Below are 22,363 nucleotides of genomic sequence, written 5' to 3' on the forward strand. Positions count from 1 at the left end.
AAGTTTTTTCTGTTAGTCTGGCGGTATTCTGTAATGTTTACCAAACGTGTCAACGGCCTTCCTTTGTATTTGAATTCAAGTTTTAGCAACGCCCTGCAAGCACACATCATCACTCCTACCCAACCGGTTTTCCAAAAGCGCGCGAAAAGTTCAGTTCATGTCTTAAGTTCACCAGCAAAAGACGTACGGAAACCACGGTCTGTATATGTACCAGCATAGTGTATCGTACCATAGTATACGTATTCCGTACACAAGCTTTTACCACGCTCACCGAGTATGCTATGCATACGATCCGTCGTATTAAAAAGTCCCGCATGAATAAATATTTCCCTCCCATCATGCAGCGTTCACCTCCGGTGCTTGGGGTCCTGGGTTCATTCTCAGTACCCACCACATAAACTTTTATTATATATATATATATATATATATATATATATATATATATTTCAATACCTTTTATAAAATGGTTTCCTCCCACTTTCTATATACTTTTTTCAAGATCTTATTTTAGTATACATGTGCAAGAATAAAAGATAGCTGAGATTCTAATAAAGTGATCAAACAAGTTGCTCCGACTAATTTATTAGGAAAATTTAAATAATTATCCATTTTTCTGTATAATACGTAATTCAAACCGGAATCTTCAACTCATTGTGAGTATCTATTAGTCAAAAAACCATCTGTATAATACGAGATTCGAACTGGGTTTTCATCTCATTGTGAGTTTCTATTAGTCAAAAAACCATCTGTATAATACAAGATTCAACACGGGTCTTCATCTCAATGTAACTTTCTATTACTCAAAAACCATCTGTATAATACGAGATTCGAACACAGGTCTTTATCTATTATTCACTATTATTATTAATTTAATCACTGATACGGAAGTAAGTGATACAGAATAACGTTTCATCATATCAACAGATTTAATTCAAATCGAACCAATTAAAATTCAAATTAAAATTTCCATTATTATTTTTAAAAATATCCAGTATACAGTCTGTACAGACACGAATACAGACTCGAAAAAGAGGACACGACCCTTCCAACGATACACACATGTAATCACAGCTAAAAAAAGTATCCAGTCTCGAAAAAGAGGACACGACATGTCATCAACCACTAATGACCTAACCGAACACAGCCATTAAAGGAGGACACGGAGTTTCACTATTAATTTTGGAACATAACGGTACCTGGAGAAATGTTTGTCTGTTACTACTATACAATTATGATAATTAGCTTAATTTGTAATTTTCTTTGTTACTAAAAAAAATTCATCTTATAAAGACACTTTTCTGGCTTTCAATTTGGCAAAATGTCTTATTATTGCATTCATTGATTATGCCATTTTCTATGACATTCAAAGCTAATCTTATTTAATTGTTCTTGAGATACAATTGATCTCAAATAATTCTTTATTAATTTTAGCTGAAGTTGTTTAATACACAACAAATGAAAAAAGTGTGTACCTTAATCGAAATTTTATTTGTCTTCTTTCCAGTGGGAAACTTCAAGATTAGATCCCCCGTAAAAGTTCTTTTCAGCGCCCCATAGGTGTATAAAACAATTCAGTCCTTTCATGTCTTTCCAACATAGATGTTCAAAATCAGACAATGAGTAACACAATGTAAACACAAGCAGTGGTGCACTCAAGACTTCTCTTTTGGGACCGCAGACTTTTAGGATTAATCTACAAAATACAAGTAATTTTATGTATTTGCCCCCTGAAATTGTGCTATTTTCTTAAAAAATTAAAAGTTCAGGGGTATCCAGACTCTAGGACCACCTCCGTCGGTGCATCCCTGAACATAAGTAACTAATAATCAAAATTCTACTTTGCATTAGGACTGTTACCAAATGTTTTAAAATATCACTATATCTAAATTTAACACAGGAGAATGGATTGAGTGGTAGAGCGTTCACCTCTGGTGTATAGGGTCCCGGATTCAAACTCTGCGGCCACCAAGTGAACTTTGTGGTGGGCAAACACTGTGTGCGTGGGTTTCCTCGGGGTTCTCCCGTTTCTTCCCACTTTTTTCGTTCCACAATTTCATTCATTTTTCATTATCACTTAGCCGGCATAAACGTGGGACGTAAAACTCTAAGATTTCATTTTTTTTAAACTGTTATAATACAACGAGGATATGTATACGCTGCAGTGATTAACAGTGAGAGTTCTAAAAAAAATACGTTACTTATAATCCTAATGACCTTTCGATTACAGTTTCGATTTCGATTACGTTTACCCTTTCGAGCTATATACACATATATTGTGTGAAAAATAATTGTATTCAAACAAATTTTTAACTCAGACCCGTAAATCAAGAGATCTTATCAATTCCATTTTAATTTAACAATTAAATTAGTGCAATCAAGTAAAATAAACTTACAGTTTCTTGGTCGAATTGCGAATGTTGATAACTGGTATTGAAAACTCCCCACCTCAACATTTGTATCATTATCACTTTTGAAATTTTGTCCAGAATTCGAAAGAAACTGTTTTAGAGCCTTCGCCTGCCTCTCGTCTTTCAATTTTCGTAGGTTTCTTTTCCGATAAACCTGGTTATTACCGTTGGCCATTATTATAACATGAAAAACGAAGTACTATTGAAAAGTGAAGACACATCATTACAAATAAAAAGTCTTTAGAAAACGAAACCCCCCAGGATAGAAACGAAAATGCTGACGAATGACAAATGGATTCTTAGATATTAACAAAGTGAGCATTAAGCAGTGGGCAGCGACTGTGAGTAGGAACTTAAGATAAAATTTCCATCAGAAATGATCAAAAATTTCATTTCTACCTCCCATCTTTTCTTAGTATTCGACCCCTCCCTCGTCCAATGGACAACAAAAGCCTAGTCATTTGAACTTCAATAATGTGCATTTTATTTACCCTGACCTTTCCCAAACCCTTAACTGTGGTCATTGAACCCAATCACTATGCGGGAACACTGTTTATGACAAGGCGGAACACTCTAGAAGACATTTGTTTCTACTGTGATAATGCCATCCGATCCGTAAGCAACAAGCGCAGTTGACTTCCTATTGTTTGTTGATCCATTCCCTTTCAAGCGGAAGGGTTCTTCGGAGAGGAATGTAGCGTGTGTTATATTTGTATTTTGTGTATATGGTCGGATTGTGGAAAGAATTCCATTGTCTTTAGTCGTACTGCCGTAGTGCGTAATATAACGCCTATTAAAAATCTAAATTTTCCTACATTTTATCTCATATTCGTAAAATGTCCCTCTTCCCTCTGTAAAATATCTTTCTTAAATCTCCATGGCCCGCGGGAAATATTCCTCAAACTAGCATCATTTCTGAGCGTGGCATTGGCACCAATTAAGTCCATTTCAAGTGTAAAGGGATATTTTACAGCCAAATACGCAGAGATTCCACTTTATTGTCCTTTTGATATATTTTATCTGTATCTTAAATATTCATCAAAGAAATTCGGAAGATTTCAAAACTGATAAAAAATAATTTCTAGAATTACTTATATGTTAGATATATAGGTGACTTATTAGGAGATAATAATTTACATTTACCGATATCTATATATATAAAAGAGAACGTACAAATCCTTTGTTAGCTCATCACGCTAATACGGCTGAACCAATTTCTTTCATTTTTGGGGGGTTATTAATATTTGGACCCTAGATGTTTTTTATCATATCACTTTAATTTTCAATTACCAGTGTCTTGAGATAATTGACCATTCAAGTGTCCATAACGTACAAATCCTTTGTTAGCTCATCATAGCTAAATCTAACCGTATTTATATGCAACCCACATGACCGTGTCACTCGGCGGGTTAACATAAATGACAGGCGATATAATGTTAACATTTACTCCATTCTTCTATGGTTTTTATCATATCACTTGAAAGCGAAAAAGTAAAAATTATCTAAGTAACAAAGTTTATTGCGTTCCGGGGTGACCCCAGCGAAGCGGGGTGAACGCTGCTAGTATCATATATTATAGTAAATGGTACAATATGGACTCTCAACAGATCGTAGGAACAACCATAAAACATAGTTGGAGTACAATCCAACATCGTTCCAACAGCAATATAGTATAGTGCACGGTACGATATGGACACTAAGGATATTGTATTGCCAACAATGTAGTATTGTTACAGTTGCTATGGTGTATGGTTGCAGGCACGATTTAAACAGCAAAGATATTGTCAGGTGTACCACACTCTATGGTCAAGACAACAACAATATATTGTAGCAGCACCAATACAGTGTGGTAGAAGCTGCAATCATCGCTTCAATGATATCGTACTTCTAGTAATGCAGTACTGAACGTCTTACAATATTTTATCGTCCTCACAGCAATACAGCATTGCATTTTCAACTATATTGTATTGTTACGCATATCGTCGAGTTTTGAGATGTGGTTTTAGCAACTATACTGTATTGTACTTCCAGCTACATCCTGTCTATGTAGTTGGAAATACCACATAAAACCGTTGTTCATTGAACAATAATATAGTTCCTTTACCCCAACTTTATTGTATATCGAACTATATCATTTCAATATTTTATGGTATGAGTAGCCTAGAAGCAAGGTCGTCACTTTTTTAACCATGCAGTATTGTAACTGGCATCCATTTTCTGGGTTTCTTAACTTAACTTTTTTTTTTTTTTTTTTTTGCGTATAGATGACTATAGTCTGGCTCAAACTTCTTGACGTTAAAGGAATGTCCTTCTTTTCACAATATCCAATACAAGTTGGACGACGTTGTCAAATAGCTTTGTACCTGGATTAGGATAAAGAAATTTCAAAGATACATCCTTATGATATATGTTACTGTAGCGTTAATTAATTTGTAGCAACGTTAATGTTACACCTTATGCCTGTACACGAAAGGATGCACCTGCGCACCATTGGCTTTTGACAGACGTCAAGAGATTCAAGCCGGACTTTAGCGTCACTTCATTCTTTTACCTTACTATTGAAGAGCTTAAGATATTATTTTTTTTTTGTAAATCTAATGTGGTATAAATTATAAAATATAAATAATGCCACAATCTTCCCAAATATTAGCAGACCACCAAATGGGAGAGACTAGGATGCATTTGGCTGGTTATTGGAAAACCTGTGGGTTCGAATGCTACACAGTACTGTGTATTATCGTTTCGCTACTCATTTCTAGTTGTCTTGTTTGGCCTGAAGAACATAATGTTCAGACATAAAAGTTAAAAAATTCACTTTGTCACTTCATTCACAAACATATACTAGAGCTGCAGGTCATTTATTAGGTACATTGTAGTTCATCTTGTTGTGATGATTCTAGTGGTGAGCACAGATAGTTTCAGGAAACCAGTTTATTGTTTTATCTAAAACCGTGTTCAGTTTTCTGTCAAAGAAGAGTTGGGCTTTCTATGAAAACAAGTTTTGGTTTTAAAACTAATTCGAGGTGCACATAGTTCTGGATTCCCTCGCAGGTGAAAGAACAGAAAAAATGAATTTAATAATCCTTCACTTTCATTAACCATACGACTTCTTTAGCCGGAAAGTCATAAAGTTTGCACGTTAAAATAAAAAGAAAATACATCTTTCTTTTTATTCAAAAACGGTTGAATGTTCCATATTAAAAAGTTTCGACTTCTTATCAAACTGGTTTGGTTTACTTTCAAACTCTATTTATTCTTTTCCGTTAACTTGTTTTGATATGAGTACTACAGAAATAGAATAGAAACTGTCTTTGGCAAAAATCACGTTGAATTAAGTTAAACCTTAACACTCTTTTGTTGGAGGAAACGAAAGATAATATTGGTGAAAAACCGAACATTTTTCAAAAGAAAAGCGGAAACCGATTTCAGTAAGAATTAATCTATTTATTAAAGAACACCCTAACCAGTTTTAGTGAAAATTGAAATGACGGGTTCGGTTTTCTGTTTTTCTGCAAACTGGTTTCCGGTCTTTATTTTGGAAAATAATTTCCCATTCCTCGGTGTTTCCCTTTTCAATATCGTATATATCAGTATTTACGTTTGCCGTGTCAAACGCTTAATTAAAATTTTGATCAATACTCTAATGTATGCAATTCTCTTAGTCTTATCTACTATCTTCCCACTTTCAACATGAAAATGCAACGATGCGTAAAATATTTCAATTAAGCATTGACTTCCGCTTACGAAAGGCTCTATTTTGTGAAGTTTACAGTCCACTTGGTTTTTGGAAAAGTTGGTGGTCCTAACGTTACTAAGTTCTAATAGTTGAGTAGGTCGGGGGAAGATAATGATAAGTAACATTTTTAACTTTCGAGTAACTGGAAAAGAAAGTTCTATGTTCCCATGGAATGAATACAATGACATATACTAAACAAGCTTCTCCTGTCATCTACAGGTACATTTTCGAACTTACACCTGCATACTATTGTGTGACCCGAACCCAATCAATTTCACCTAATAACTCAAGTTTACCGGAAGTGATACTTAGCATTATCTTCCCTGGAGCCACTGAATTATTTCTAACTGTATCACAGAAAATAAAACGAAGAGGTAAGGCAAATCATATGACATGTATTCAGTACATCAACTTGTATCGCCATTACTTCTGACTTTTTACTTCGATGTTGATACTACGTGTACATTTTATTCAACTAGATCCCTCAGTTGTCTCACGATACTAATAGATGCAAATCCTGGACACCAAAGGCACTTAAAATTTAACCATTTGGCTACAAAAACACTTATTTTTGTTTCACTTGCTCTTTATTGTTGATAATTAACTAAGTATTACATGAATTCACTTGATATCATTAATTGCATTATAAAGTAACTGCCTAATACCAAAAGCTAGGCAACTTCTCTTCATTCACTTATAGAGCACCTGGACAAACAGGCTTGGGGCAACAATCAGGGTAGGGTAGTTCAGGTTTGGAAATTAGGGAGCATGGTGGATCTGCACTCATGGAACCACAGCTAAAAAGAAATAAAAATTAACTGTAAGATAATGACAACTAGAAAGCAAATTTTAAGATATAGCAAAATATAATTGTTTTCATACCTAAATTTCAAAGTGCGTGTTTCAGAGCATGAAATAAAACGAAATTGACCCAATATCTTGTATCTTTCTTCGTAAGAGTAACACATTTTCCCCATTCTAATCTCTATGATTCTTAGCATTTTTAACTCTCTTTTCTTTCCTATTGTTTTTTCAGCGAACAATAAAATAATTTTTTTACTCTATTTTCCAGAATGACGTTAAATTTTAAGCATCATTTTGTAATAAGAGCTATAAAATTATATATATATATATATATATATATATATATATATATATATATATATATATATATATATATATATATATATATATATAGGGTGTTTCAAAACAACACCGATTGAAAAAATGAACTTTAAAGGTCCACAGCTCCAAAACTGTGGGACCTATCATAGTCGGATCAAGACATCACTTAGGAAGTAGTATGTGCCCTAAACAACAATCCATGTTCAGAACCGTAAGGTACTCATGCATTAATTTTAATCGAGTGAATTTGGCTACGGAGATACAATTTGAAGTATTCACCAACTACCTCTATAGAAAATCTTGCAGAGTCCCCTACCGCAGGATTCTGAAAATTTGATATTTGGATAGGGCACATACTAGTTCTTAAGTAAAGTCTTGACCCAACTACGGTAGAAACTATAGTATTGGATCTATGGACCTTTAAAGTTATTTTTTTTTATGTTTTCGGCAGCCTATAACTCTGAAAGAAAGCATTTGTGCACTCAAGCTGGTCTATACTTTTTGACTTATCTTGGTGTCAGGAATCACCTGCCAAACATTGTCGATGTTGTTTTGAAACACCCTGTAGATACAGTCGAGAGTGAAGTTTGAAATTACAGAAATAAAAAGGCAGAAAAATTAGGTGGCTAACTTCAGTATTACAAAATTTTACTTTTGTTTTCTCCGTGCCAATAACAATATTATTCTGTACAAGAACAAAGAGCGGCAATTTCCTTTCATGTCGTAAAGCTATGTGACAGAAAACACAAACTTCAACGAAACCGAATATCTCTTAGCCAGAACCATTGTAGCCTAAGCAGTTGTGGCTTAATGTACAGAGAAACCTCAGGAGAAAATAGAGTATTTCATTCTCACTTGGGAGTTTAGACGCTGTAGTTGCTCTGTTAGTGTTGTAAAAATCTGAACCAGGACTAATTGTTTGCAATAGTAGTAACACGCCATGGTCAAGAAGGCAAAATTGAATGCCCTTACAGCAGAATTTAAGAACAAATGCATTTAAAGTGATCATCTAATTATTCGATGTGTGTTCTGCTATTACTTCCATATGCAGTCTGCGATGTAAATTTTGCGATCGATGAGAAGTATCAGAAAGACAGAATAAACTAGCATATCCAGTGCAATAAACATGTGAAGAACATGGAACTTCGTAGGTTGCAACGCAAGCAAACCGTTTTGATATATATCCCTTCAGTTCAGAATCTGAAAAGTTGTGATCGTTGAGTTAGTTCTATAACGTCGTTAATTCTGTCAGAAATACCAGTCTACACGGAGACCTTTTCTCAAGAACTAGTACTTAAAGAAAGCACCCTTACAAAAAATTACGTTAAACCAATTTATGATAATAATTTCGTGAAAATGGAAGAGGTAGTCAGCAAGCATGAAGTGTGATAAATGTTAGATAAAACAACGGATGAGCTGCAAAGATATGTATTAAATGTGCTGTTACTTCCATTATCTGGTGAATGAGTGAAACCAATACTGTTAAAGATGTACCAACTCGAAAAGACAATGACTACACAGTAATATAATCATTCACTCATTCATACATCAAGCTGTAGACGGAAGCCATACAATACTATAACGTCATGCTGATGGTGAGTGGTCACACTACGCATGCACACCACATCCTTTCGGCTTTCCAGCAACTGAATGGCATGTACCTCAACCTCAATCATGTGGCACTCATTACATATTGACTATACGAAGTTTGTGATCATATAAGGGAGAAATATAGTAAGTAAATGACTTCATCATTACTGCTTTGAAAAAGATTCTTGTAAAGATCCCCAGCAGTCAAGTTTTGTGTAGAGAAGTCACTGTAATCTACTTTCTATAATTCCCTGTCATAACAAGAAAGGATACCTTGATAAAATGCACAGTTTTCTTGTGCAAAATGTTCGACAAAATCAAAGGATTCATACGTGCCCTAGATTCAGCAGATGCAGCAGACATCAAACATGCCATATAATTGCTCTGCGACGAAGGCTTAAAGTTTGAAGGTTTCACAGTGTATAGCTACATATGTGATTCAGAGTTCGGAAAAAGACGGTACGGTGAAGGGGGAACAATGGAACAAGCTGACAAGTGTGAGGAGAACCTTGACGTATTTGCCAAAGTCAAAATTGAATTTAATTTGAGAAACATTCCGGATGTAGATATCTTCACAATTTCGACGAACTCTTTTTCCCTATGCTTACAAAATAAGCTTTATCTGTTTCCGTTGTGTCGACAGAAGTTTCTCCACATACAAGGATTCTTCTGAACTCCAAACAACAGAATCTTACATTCTAAAACATAAAAATGTTGTGCGTAATCGAGTATAACAAGTTTCTCGGCACATGACAATCTACCTCTGTGTCTAACTGTAAGATTATCTTTTGCTTCTGTTGAATAAACAATGTTCAAGCCACTGTTTTGCATCTAAATAACTGTAATTTATCAGCACCATTTCTGGTAACTTTTCGAATACCTTTGCAGTAGTATTTTTATCTTTTTTTGTCCATACTTTTGTACCTTATAATGATAACAGTACAGATTCACGGAATTGACAGTCAATAACAATCAAGAGAAGCGAACCCTATACTTACGTCGCATGTGATTGGTTTACCTTGACAGAGGTTGAATATTGGTACCAGATTTCCACTTGCTTCATTTAAACCATCTTTACAATCTTTCTCTCAAAAACGTGCTTTCAACTAAGGACTTGCAAAACGTTTTCTGCTTGAATGTGCCTTACTGCTAAGCTAATCGAGTTATTGGCTTTTATACGGACACAGATCTGACCAAAGTACATGAATATGAATTGAAAATGTGAATAACCTACATGCCCATGACTGCAATACATTTGTAGCATTTGAGGGAACCAAGCCAATTTAACATTTGACAGGAATTATCTTCGGATAACACGTGTCGTTGCCAAGGCAGATAACCATTTTCCGATGTTTTCTCTTCATTTTGACAATAAAACCTCTTAACTATTCTTTTTATTAATGCAACAATCGAAGCCTCCTTCTTGTTGCGGCTTTCATCACTTTAAGTTCCTGAGGCAGCTGGTTCTGCAGCTTTTCCAATTAACTTTATAAGTGTACAAGAATATGAGATGCAAATAAAATCTCAGGTAGTTAAGGGATAAAAGGTCCAAAGTAAGGCTTACAAGGTAAGAGTAAATTAGAGTAAATTAGATGAAGTTTAAAAGTCTTTTGTAATTGGAAAAGCTGCGGAACCTAGCTACTCCGGGAACTTAAATATTGATGAACTGGCTTTAGTGTGGCACAACAAGAAAGTTCGATAATTGTTGCATTAATGAGAAGAGTAGTTAAGTGCTTTTATTGCCAAAAAAAGAAGAAATATCGGAAAGTGATTATCTGCCTTGGCAACGACACATGTTGTCCAAAGATAATTTCTGTCCAATGTGAAATTGGTTTGATTCTCTACAAACGCTTCAAATGTATAGGGGTCTAGGTCAAAACCCCCACAGCCAAAACCCCCACACTCAAGAAATGTCAAAACACCCACACAAACGGTCATAACCCCCACACAAATGGACAAATCTCCCAAACGCACGAACGGTCAAAACCCCCACAGCCAAAACCCCCACACTCAAGAAATGTCAAAACGCCCACACGATCGGTCATAACCCCCACACAAATGGACAAATCTCCCAAACGCACAAACGGTCAAAACCCCCACAGCCAAAACCCCCACACTCAAGAAATGTCAAAACGCCCACACAATCGGTCAAAACCCCTACACAAATGGACAAAACAGCCACACATAGCAACGGTCATAATCCCCACATAAATGGACAAAACTCCCACAAAATCGGACAAATCCCCCACACTCTGAAATGATCCTCATTTCACGTCTTTGTTGCGGCTCTTTATAAAAAATGTTATTAAAAAGTACAAGGGCAATACATGAGTATGGGGGTTTTGTCAATTTGTGTGGCAGTTTTGACTATTTCTGCATGTGGGAGATTTGTCCATTTGTGTGGGGGTTATGACCGATCGTGTGGGCGTTTTGACATTTCTTGAGTGTGGGGGTTTTGGCTGTGGGGGTTATGACCGTTCGTGTATTTGGGAGATTTGTCCATTTGTGTGGGGGTTATGACCGATCGTGTGGGCGTTTTGACATTTCTTGAGTGTGGGGGTTTTGGCTGTGGGGGTTTTGACCGTTCGTGCGTTTGGGAGATTTGTCCATTTGTGTGGGGGTTATGACCGTTTGTGTGGGCGTTTTGACATTTCTTGAGTGTGGGGGTTTTGGCTGTGGGGGTTTTGACCGGTTCCCATGTATAGCAGGTCATGTACATGTATGTTATTCACAATATCAAGTCCCACTGCAGGCGATATCCGGAGCAATCTCTGTTGATCGTGAACTCGAAGAAGTTAACAATTCATATTCATACACTTTGGTCAGATCTGTGTCCGTACTAAAAGTCATTAACTCGATTGGATTAGCAGTAAGGCACATTTAAGCAGAAACTGTACGCAAGTACTTTGTGAAAGCATTTTCTTGAGAGAAACATTGTAAAGATGGATTAAATGAAGCAAGTGAAAACATAATGGCAATATTCAACCTCTGTCAAGATAAACCAATCACATACGATGATAAAACTTTACTGAAGCGACTTCATTACACCTTTGCAACAGCTAATGCCTTCTAGCAGGCATGTGTTTTAATTATGCTCGAACCTAGCCATAGGAACTAAATACACGGTTGTGTTTGGCTGAAGTTATTAGTTACTCGCCACGTAGCATACATATAGTATCTGTCAGTCCTCGTAGCCAAGAGTACTAGCGAACGGGCAAGTAATGAAAATCGCTTTTGGCGTGGGTTCAAACACAGCCCAAGGAAAGTTTTTTTAATTTTTTATTTGCATAACACTTTTATTATTAAAATAAGATAAAAATAGTACTCGTTTGTCCTTGTACGTAATAATGCATAAAAAGTATTTATTTACGTTAAGAAACATAGCTGAGCGAGCGCAGGGAGTTAGAAGCCCCACAGGGCTGGTTTTGTTTCAGCTTTACCCTCATGATAATACCACGTGACATTACGTCACACTAGGATGGCCAAGGCCTTCGAAAAATACAGGCCCACGAGCTGGAAAGTCATGTGATCAACTTAGTGCCAATATGGCGATTACATTGTGAACGCGTATAGTGTAATTCTTAAGTAATTATATTGTTTTTGTTTTAAATATTGAATTGTTAATGAAGATGAATAATACAGATAATATGGTAAATCTCTACTTGTAATTTATAAATTTTATTTCAACTAAAAAGTAGCATTTTCATGTCATTTGGAGTTACAAAGTGAACTGTCAAGACAGGCAGCGAAAAGCTACTTAAAATTGTGATAAGTAGTTATTTTAACAGATTATTGATAAAATATTTTCATAATTTGCAGCACTTTAAATTAAAACATATCCATTAAAATTTTATTTGGGAGTAATATAACCACAGTTAACAGTTTTCATAAATTTCCATGTAGTAAATTCCGAAATTGTAAGAAATAATAATAAAAAAAAAGATTTTAAGAATTGGTTGTATGAAACGACATAACGATACTTTATGAGAGAATAATAATAATAAAGAAAACACTTGTGTAGAATTAGATTGGTAAGAACCAGCTAAGAAGAGATCTGTCTGAATTCTCCCCAAATAAAAAAAGCTTGTTTTTCCGGAAAACACTGATATGATTTGGGAAGTGTAGAATACTCTGTCCCAATTTAATTAAATTCTATGATATATAAAAGGGTTACTTTAACCTATCTTAGTGTTCTTTAGCTTTGGGAGGGTAGTAGCTGCTCGGTAGAAAACATTTATAGTCCTTTGCAAAGGCAATATTCGAGCAGACGGTTCTACCAACACGGATGGACGCGATTCTTACATTTACAGGTTAGGTTAGAGCTTTGTATGGTTTTAGCAGAGCATGCATTAAATGAGGGGCTCCATTACTATTTGCAGATTGATTTCAGGAGTTCTCAGTATATGTACAGTGTGGATGTATGGCATAAAAAACTACAGTGCATAAAGAAGAACCAACTTGTGCTAGGTGGCCACTGAAAAGCTCGAATGCTATCTAACCGAATCAGGATAACAGCGCAGCAGGGGGCCATGTGCGGCAGTGAGAGGGTGTGTCCGTAAGGAGTAGGTGCGTACCGACGAGGGATATACTCATAAATGATAGTGGAAGAGCACGCTTACACAGATAATACTTTCACTATAATTCAAAATTCATTTCAATTTGCTGTGCACTGACAGTAATTACTTACATTCACACTCTCATTCTTATAACAAAGATATGTTTCGCATCGTACTTTACCTATAAATTTTCTGTTTGGTAGAACTGTCTGCTAGGCAAACTATAATACGTATTTATAGAAAATTAACTATCTAGGCTGGAACTATCCATTTCAACAAAATAAATGCTTAAAATAAATCTAGAAAATATCTTTCTTTCCATGCCCACCTAATCAAAGCAAATGGAAAGGGTGAATGAGGCTCAGTGATAGGATTCTTACCACTGGAGCAAAGGGTCTCTGGTTCGATCCACACTGAGAAAAAAATGTAGGTGGCGTACTTAGAAAGATAGGTTACACGTGTAATTCCTGTAGTTTTTGGACTTAACGCACAGCAGACGTATAACTGAAAACGCATGTTTTATAATACTTTCTGTTTAAGTGTTCTATCTATACGTACTTTCCGTATGAAACAATGTAGGCAGTCAGAATCTCACATACAAATGGACGTATATAACATATAGCTGACGAAGGTAACGTAAGTATATGCATGTGATATACGGAAAACTGTTAGATGTCAGACATGCTGCAACGGTATGATATAACATCTAAGATCAGTGCCTATGTAGCATACGGATAACGTATGCTCCGTTCTGATTTTTGTAGTAAGCAAGAGGAAATGTTTCTAAGTTGAGTTTAACGTCCCGTTCAGCAGCGAGACTATATGAGACGTGGACCTACTGATTAACGTGGAATCCGAACCACACAAGCTCCCGCCGGGAATCGAACCCGGGTCTCCCACGCCAAAGGCGCGTACGCTAACCGCTTAGCCACGGAGGAGCTCCTAGTAAGCAAGAGGATTCCGTATATTTGTACAATATACGACTGTCCGGAGAACGGATTTTCTTAGTGTAAGTAAAACGCTACATCCATGTAGTATCGAGTAAAAGCATCACTGCTTCTTTCATGTTGAATTACAACATTATTACGCGTACGCGACTAAGAAATAGTTCCAATTTACAACGTTTTTATATGAAAACTAGCTACTTCCACGGGATCCCCCACCCCAAGTACAATACAAAACATTCTGCTACTTAATTTCTCCTCTAAATCTTGCAAATTACTAGTCCTGGCTCTAAAACCCGGAATTTAATCCTTAAACGTTAAATATGTTCACTTGCTCAGTTACTCATCTAATAAAGGTAATTTAGCTTAACTTTATTCTTCTACTAGAACAAACATATGAAAGTTTTTGCACACATTACTTTTTCTGTGAATGTTTCATTACAGTTCTTGTTTTACATATCACACCACAATAATTTACTAGAATCAGTCGCCTTTAACGGAACTCGGAGCTCTTAATTCACTTCACAACTAATTGTTCCACAATTAACCTAAGGTTTGCTGTTAACGAGGATTTTGCAATGCATGTATGTACTACAACTACACAATAGAATAACAATAACCTACCGCCGTTACTGCAATCGACAAAAAATAAACGCTTTGCTTCTGTTCCTGTTTTATGACTTGGCTTGCAGTAAGCACTTCACACTTCGTCTCTTACCTCCCAGAGGCTATTGCAACTGTGGCGGGAAGTATTATGAACACATTCCTTTTTTTCGGAAAACTTGCTTCAATGTGTATCGTGTCATTTCATATGGAGATTCGAGAAGACTGATAAACTTTACTTTAACTCCTTTAAAATATGTTTAGAAGTGTTCGTCAAATAGTTAAAATGGAAAAATTCTTGGAATAATCTCTTTTATATTGCATTTCATTCTTAGTGTTTACACATAGAATTAATGAAAATTTTTTGCAAGGCTTCCGTGAAAATTTTAGGAGGACAGTAAAAATTTAGGGGGCCCGGCCCCCTTGCCCCCGTCGATACGGGCCTGGAAGTATAGCTTCCCTCGAAAATTTCATAAGAAAATCGATTATTAATATCGTATAATAAATTACAGCTTCAACATGTTTGTGTAGCTTCCTTTGCACAGCTGCATTAATGTGTCTGTCGTCTACACGTAACTGTTGTGGCATTTCTTCCAAAGACCTTTACAGATCCAATATTCATAATAAAAAGTGTTTCTAGCCCATAATATCCGAACTATTAATCCAGCCTAGCTGTATGTACTCTTGGTCCCTCTTAAGTTCACGACTTTGGTTTCACATATCTACTATCTATTTTAACATGTACTTTCTCTTCATTACACTGCTATACCAAAAAATTGAATAGTTAAACAACTTCATTACGTTTTATTACTGATCCTAAAACTACAGTGTTTGTGCTGAAATTTCCTACAGACAATTCTTACTTGAAAAATACATTCCTTATCATTGCGATATAAACTTCAACAGTTTGTTGAAATTTTTTTGTCTCTTGTAATATTTTATCACTTTTGTGTAATATGCTAAATCTCTATACGAATCTACTAAAATACCTTAGTTATTTCTCTAGTTTGAAATGTACTCATATAACTTACTTCTCATTAATGTAAGAAGTTTGTCTCCAGCTATAACTCTGTATTCCTTGTTAAATACAATTCAAAACTAAACTATGTACTTTTTACGACACGAAGAAAAGAAATCACAGAATGATTTGCATTAAAAAAGGCACGGTAATTTCATATGTCAGATAATAATGATAAAATTGTCAATAATTTCTTTAAAGTTTAATAAAAAGAATTGAATAGAGGTAACAATAAAAGTGAATTTAAAACATCAAAGTTCAAACCTCTTCCTTGACTTCATATTGTTCTTAAAAATGTAATCAAGTTTTTAGTAAGTATATCGTTAGAACCATAGAGCTGCTAAACTACCATTAAAGCCAAAATCGGTTCAACTACACTTCTGTATAGTAAAAGCACGCTTATATGACACTGTGTGCTATAAATGACGTTTCTTTGTAGGAAGAAAACCCAAATTTCTTCTGCAGCTTATGGTTGTACAGAGAGATTTAAAAGGGAAAAATGGTACACTGTTTCTCGCTAATTACACACACAGTGCGAATTAGGCGGGTTTTTCACAGAAGGATAAAAAAAACCCGTTTAAACCAACTTGACATAAGCGTGTCAATCCTACTGATAACAACGATTAAACTTAACACGCATGGCTTAGGTTTGGGGGGAAAAGTACACCAGTATTATATCATTTTTATCCTAACCTACAGCAGCAACAGATCTCACTAACATTCTTTTTCAGAAAACACACACACCTAACCTCACTTTCTCTTCTGCTAATCTGTACGCGAGTACGTGATTAACCTACTGAACCTATCTCCTTCTGCTGTTATTATGTACACAATATGGCAGGTAAAATAAAAAGAAAAGTCCTGTACAAAGTGTATATATATATATTCAAACTACTATATGCCTTATACATATTACCGTACTGAAAATAAATAATTCGACAATCCTCAATACAGGTTCACGTCCTATTAAGATGAACAGTTTCCTGGTGAAACAATCTTTCCTCCTCTTTTCCTACAGCACTTACAATACGTACAAGTATTTGTATAAAATGTTGTCAATGAAGCATAATGAAACACAATCCAATGTAACACAACACACACGTCAATGAAAATGAGACAGTTAGTCAGTAAAAGCATTTTTTTTCTCTCTCCTTCATTCGGAGTACTCCTTTTACGCCCTCTCGGATTATCAAGAGCACTATGACGTCCTTCTTTTAACTACAGTTCAGCATATTTCCTGGATTTACGTTCAGCTCATTGAATTGAAGAATTTGAATGATATAAGAAATATAAATGAGGGTAGGAGGGGAAAATAGCATTTCGCCCTGGGAATTTTTTCTGCCTTGCCGCCAGAAATAAAAGCTTTCCAGAGGAGGACTTTTCCCTCCGTCCCTGGCCGTAATTCGCACCCTGATTACACACATATTTGGATATAGAAAAAATATTTATCTGCAAACTGTCGTGTGTCACTTACTGGTCAATGATCTTGCACAATTGACTCAAAAGCTAAAGTTCGTATTACTTTCATCATACATGATGGTGTTTATAATTCTCTAGAAAACTTAAAATCAATTGGTACCATATCTGCAGAAGTAACATGTAACCAGATAAAGCTGACACATTTCACCAAACATAGTAAAGGTTGTAAGTTAAATCTATGGCTGCAGAGAGGAGTAAATCATTTTTAATGCAGCAATCATTGTTTATTATTAATTAGAGCATTTACTATATAATTTTCATATTCGCACGGTATCACAAAGTGGAAAAAGCTATCATAGGAAGCTTTCGATCTGCAAAAGTTCAAGCCTAGTCTGCCATTTTCAATTTCACTCCAGTAATACAATTGATCTAGATAAAAACCGAGAAGTAGCACAAAGTAAAATGTAATATATAAGTTAAAAAATATTCATCCATTAATCAAATAAATAATTGCTGCTGCATAAAATAATACGCACTAAACTTTGCATCAAACAGCATCTTTTAATATACAGGGTGTCTCAAAAGTCCCCTGACGTAGGGTAACTCTGTTATTATAAGAGTTACAACAAAATGGAAGAGTTGAAACCACTTCTAAATATGATGTTTTCAATCTAAAGTGAAGGATTTTTTTAATCGGACAAGCCGTTTGGGCTGTACACTCCTTATGCGCACCATGTTAAACGAGCTCCGAAAATTTCAGAATAGTTTAGGAGCTAAACGCTGTTAAAAATGTGATAAAGTGAACTTTACAGCTCTCTTTTTTTCCTTTCCTGTTTTTTTAAGTGAGTGTAGTGGAAGTGATGTGGAAGTATGTCGTCTCAGATTTGATACTTTCTCTTTCCAGGAATTTGAAATAAAGGCGCGAGGAATTTCCCAAAGGATGTGAAGGATCTATGCATATTCTATTTGGAAGTGTGGGTCTAATTTATGGCGTATGGAACGACGCTCGAGCAAGTAACTAATGCTTGTTTGTAGGAATTCGATATCTCGAACAAATTCAGGGTGGTGAAGGATATTTAACGTATTGTGCCTGGTTGCATAGCTACAGTAAAAATTAAATTATACCTTTGGTTTCATGTCCCACAATCATGCCCTGTGAGCTAAAGGAATCAGGCTCACACCATTCAGTCTCACCCGAAATATCTCACTTCCTTTAAACAATCACATACATATTCATTTCACATTCTTGTATAATTATACTTGGACATAGATTTCGAGTTTTTGAAGACATACTGTTGTTTAAGTTTTATTACTCCTACATTTCGAAATGTTCAGTTGTAAATTTATTTTAGCACGCTTCTAACAGCGTGTATCTCCGAAACGAAGTGATTCTGATGGCATGTTTACTGGAAATTTTTCATTGTTCCTCTGAGTATAATCACCTACCAAGCACCTTAAACGCTTTTTAAAAACCATTTCACTCTCTATGCTTAATTCGGAAAGAGTTCTAACAGAAGCAGATCAATTTTAAACTTGAGTGAGTATATACGTAATTACACTATTACAATTGTTAACTTACGTTCGAAACGAGAACGCAAGTTCACCATTGTCGTCACTGAGACAGACAAAATCGCTGCAACCTTCTTTCCAATGCTGTCCTGCGTCGTAAGCTTGATTTGTCACATTCGAGTAACATTTTCCAGGATAATCTAAATTAGAAATAGAATATCAACATTCTGTATGTATTGTTTAAAATTTAAGAAAAAAAAATATAATTTTCTGAAGTCCTTCTTTGCTGTAAATTGTGAAAAAAAATATCTCTACCCTTTTTAGTATGTACATTTCTCTTGTTAATAGGTAGATTATTAGTAAATAATTTTACTTACCAAAGCAAGCGTAATCAAACTTCTACCGTTAGACTCACAAGGTTATGTATGTGAACTGTCACAGCTAGACATTTATGAAAATTGCCTGACTAATTGTAGATTGCTAATCATCGTGATGTTAATCACTCGGTGCAGAAATGCCTTGTTTACCTCCTATGTATATTACATATACCAGGCAGTAACCGGGTGAGCCTGTGCCCAGTTATACTCCTAAAACGCCGGAGAAAGGCAGAAAATGAAAAAAATGTGTGCAGGTAACCTGATAACTACAGGAGAGGGACACGTGACCAAGAACACGGGAGTAGTATCACACAAGCAGTGTTGCCATTCCAATACAAACTTATAGGTTTTAAAATTGAACATATACCGTTTTATGGCTTTAAAACATTTCCGCACCGAGAGACTGTCACCACAATGATTAGTAATTCACAACAACCCTAACAGCACAAGATGTGCTAGGGATTTGCCATTTAGGTGTCCCAGCTACTTTTAAGGTACCCGACACTTGGCGAATATGATATTCATGTGCTAAGTATGTACTTCAGCTACCTACACTTTTAGGTACTTGTTACACCTAATTGATATTTGCAACTATGTACCACAAATGTTAATTCTCAAATTAGGCATTTTATGAATAGAGAATGGAAAATTTTAATATGAACTGTTCCCTTATGTCTTTTAGGAGAGGAATTTAGAAAACGATGAAACACGTGTGCAGTTATTTTAAACGAGACTAGCTGAACCTGCACTCTCTACACAGCGTATCATTCACATATGAGTATGAATCTCCTTGTCATTCCTCATAACGTTTGTACATGTCCCTTTACAGACACGAGTGAAATACATCTTGATAAAAATCGTTAAGCGGTACCATAAACAGGAGATTTTTCGAGTATTTTTGCAATATTTTGCACCGTTTGCAAGATTTGAGCCTACTTCCGGTTGGAGTTTCTAATTCATGTATAACCAGTGTTTTCTTTCTTCTTGAATGCAGTATGTAATAAACAATACATTACACACACAATTAAAGGTGAGTGATATATTTTGTTCATTGGGCAAAACACTCCAAACACTAAAGATTCATCTTAGACTGGAGAAATTGTTATCCTTCGTTTTTCATTATCATTTGGCCCGAAACAAACGTCTGAGATATACAATCCCTGTACACAACTATGTTGTGTTGGAATGCATAACTCGTAGGATATGACGCTTTACATTTTTAAATTTCTACACTTCCAGTGTGTTTCTAAAAAATCCCAACGACCACGCTATACCACGGGCGGCGAGGACAGATGGTTTGTGTGTGTGGTCTTTCTAGATGGGTATAGTTCACACTGGTCCAAGCAATGGATGTTCCTACACAAGTGTCCTGTAGTGCCAAGTGTCCCCACGAATACATCTACGTTGTCTGGCAGAACTTTGGTGGGAGACTACAATCAGTATGGAAATTGAAACACTTCGGTGGGGGAGTTAGTGTGTGCCTAAAATACACTACAAGAGTACTCTTGCAGACTAAGTGTTAATTTCTCAACGTATTTACAAAGAAACGTTTACTCGCAGGAAAAAAACAATGTACAATATGGGAAAGGTTATGGTTTCTCAGTTTACAAGTATTTTTCTCACAAAAGATTTGAAAAATCAGTTTTTCTAATGTACATAGTTTATAAAGGTGCTTGGGTACCCTCTGTGAGAGCGTCTCCATAAAGTATGAAGGTTTGATGCCATTACCAAGTTCCCCTTAGAAAGCACAAAGGGAACGAGATTCCGGGGAAATGTTCAGAGCTGCCTTGGAATTTCCCTCCTTTCTTCCCGTTTTTAATTACCACACTGACTACAATGGTGTCCAGAAAGTAGGATGGAGAGATGGATAGAAGAGTATCCTCTTTTCAAACGAATGCCCTTCTGTCTGCAGTATCATGATGGTTGCATCTGTATCTGGCGTTACTGTAGCTATAGGTGGGGACGGCTGCGTGTTGCATCGCAACGTCTGCCCATCACTGAATGTCAAGAGAGGTTGTCATTGGATTCAGTGTCTGTTCGTGCCATCTATGCATTGTCGGACATTTAATCAGCCAACGGCACATTGAAGCGGAGACGGGCACGATTGTAGTTCCGTCAGATTATTTCCTGCCAGTAGCTACACTCCGGCAAACGAAGCACCCTCTCTTGCTGCACGTACGGTCCTACACTTCCCAGCTGAACGCAATGTTTCACTGCTTCCTTAATCAGCGTGTTTCCCGATCTCTCGTAGGTTGAACGCGTTTTATCGATAGTTGCACGCTCTTTTTACAAATGGGAACGCTGTTAGCTACAGTTGATGACTTGCCGCATCGTTTCGAAGACGTATGGCTTGCAATACCTCAAATGATATCCAAGGGCATATTCTCATGATGTCTCGCTGTGTTTCAACCGTCCTGACTTGTAATGGTGGGCCCACAGGCTATATTATCCGTCACGAATTCTGCTCTACTATTTTCACGATGTTGTAACTCACACAGAACAGTAAGTTTAATTATATTCAATAGCCACTATACCAGGGGCTAAGGATGTTAATTCGCAACAAACTTTAATATTGAAGAGAAATACATTATTTAGGCACTATATAGGGTGCCCGTACTATAGAAGTCTACGTACGCCTTGATTTGCCTATCGCCGAGAACAATGTCAATATAATTTTAATTATCATTGTACATCTGGTATCCCTGCGTTTAAGATCAAATTGATTATTTTAACTGCGAATGATGGCTGATGTAAATCGTTGTAGTTACATAGTTAAAGAACGGTTAATGTCACATGTGTGGGTACAAGAATGACCATATAAAGGATTAACAATGACACAGGTAATTACTGCATTTAGAACTTGCTTTGGCAAGAACAATAAGACATGACTGCAACCCAATTTGCTTACAATTTCTTTAATATACAATATTGAAGCTGTTTTCCAACATATCTGTTCTTCTCAAAATTGCTCCCACGAAACCCTGACAGACTCATTGTGGGGAAGAACTGTTACATGTCTCTCATAGTTAGTACAAGGCCGATGAAGGATCGCGCAAAAGAGTGGTGGAAGCGTTTCGA

At 36.1% G+C, this 22,363-nt stretch overlaps 1 protein-coding gene across 1 annotated transcript in view; it reads right to left on the reverse strand.

The window, feature by feature from the left end:
• Positions 1 to 6,723: 6,723 nt before the first annotated feature.
• Positions 6,724 to 22,363, reverse strand: part of LOC145662069 (U-scoloptoxin(16)-Er13a-like) — a 45,703-nt gene continuing 30,063 nt past the window's right edge. Inside the window, exons 3-4 of the mRNA XM_081727406.1 lie at positions 18,979 to 19,108; positions 6,724 to 6,941 (exon numbers count right to left, since the gene is read on the reverse strand). Coding sequence (XP_081583532.1) covers positions 6,839 to 6,941; positions 18,979 to 19,108 — 233 coding nt within the window. The 3' untranslated portion in view covers positions 6,724 to 6,838. The remainder of the gene's footprint in view (positions 6,942 to 18,978; positions 19,109 to 22,363) is intronic.

Source organism: Thermobia domestica, chromosome 10 (assembly GCF_964235325.1).
Source record: "Thermobia domestica chromosome 10, izTheDome1.hap1.1, whole genome shotgun sequence".
In the NCBI taxonomy this organism is placed as follows: Eukaryota; Metazoa; Arthropoda; class Insecta; order Zygentoma; family Lepismatidae; genus Thermobia; species Thermobia domestica.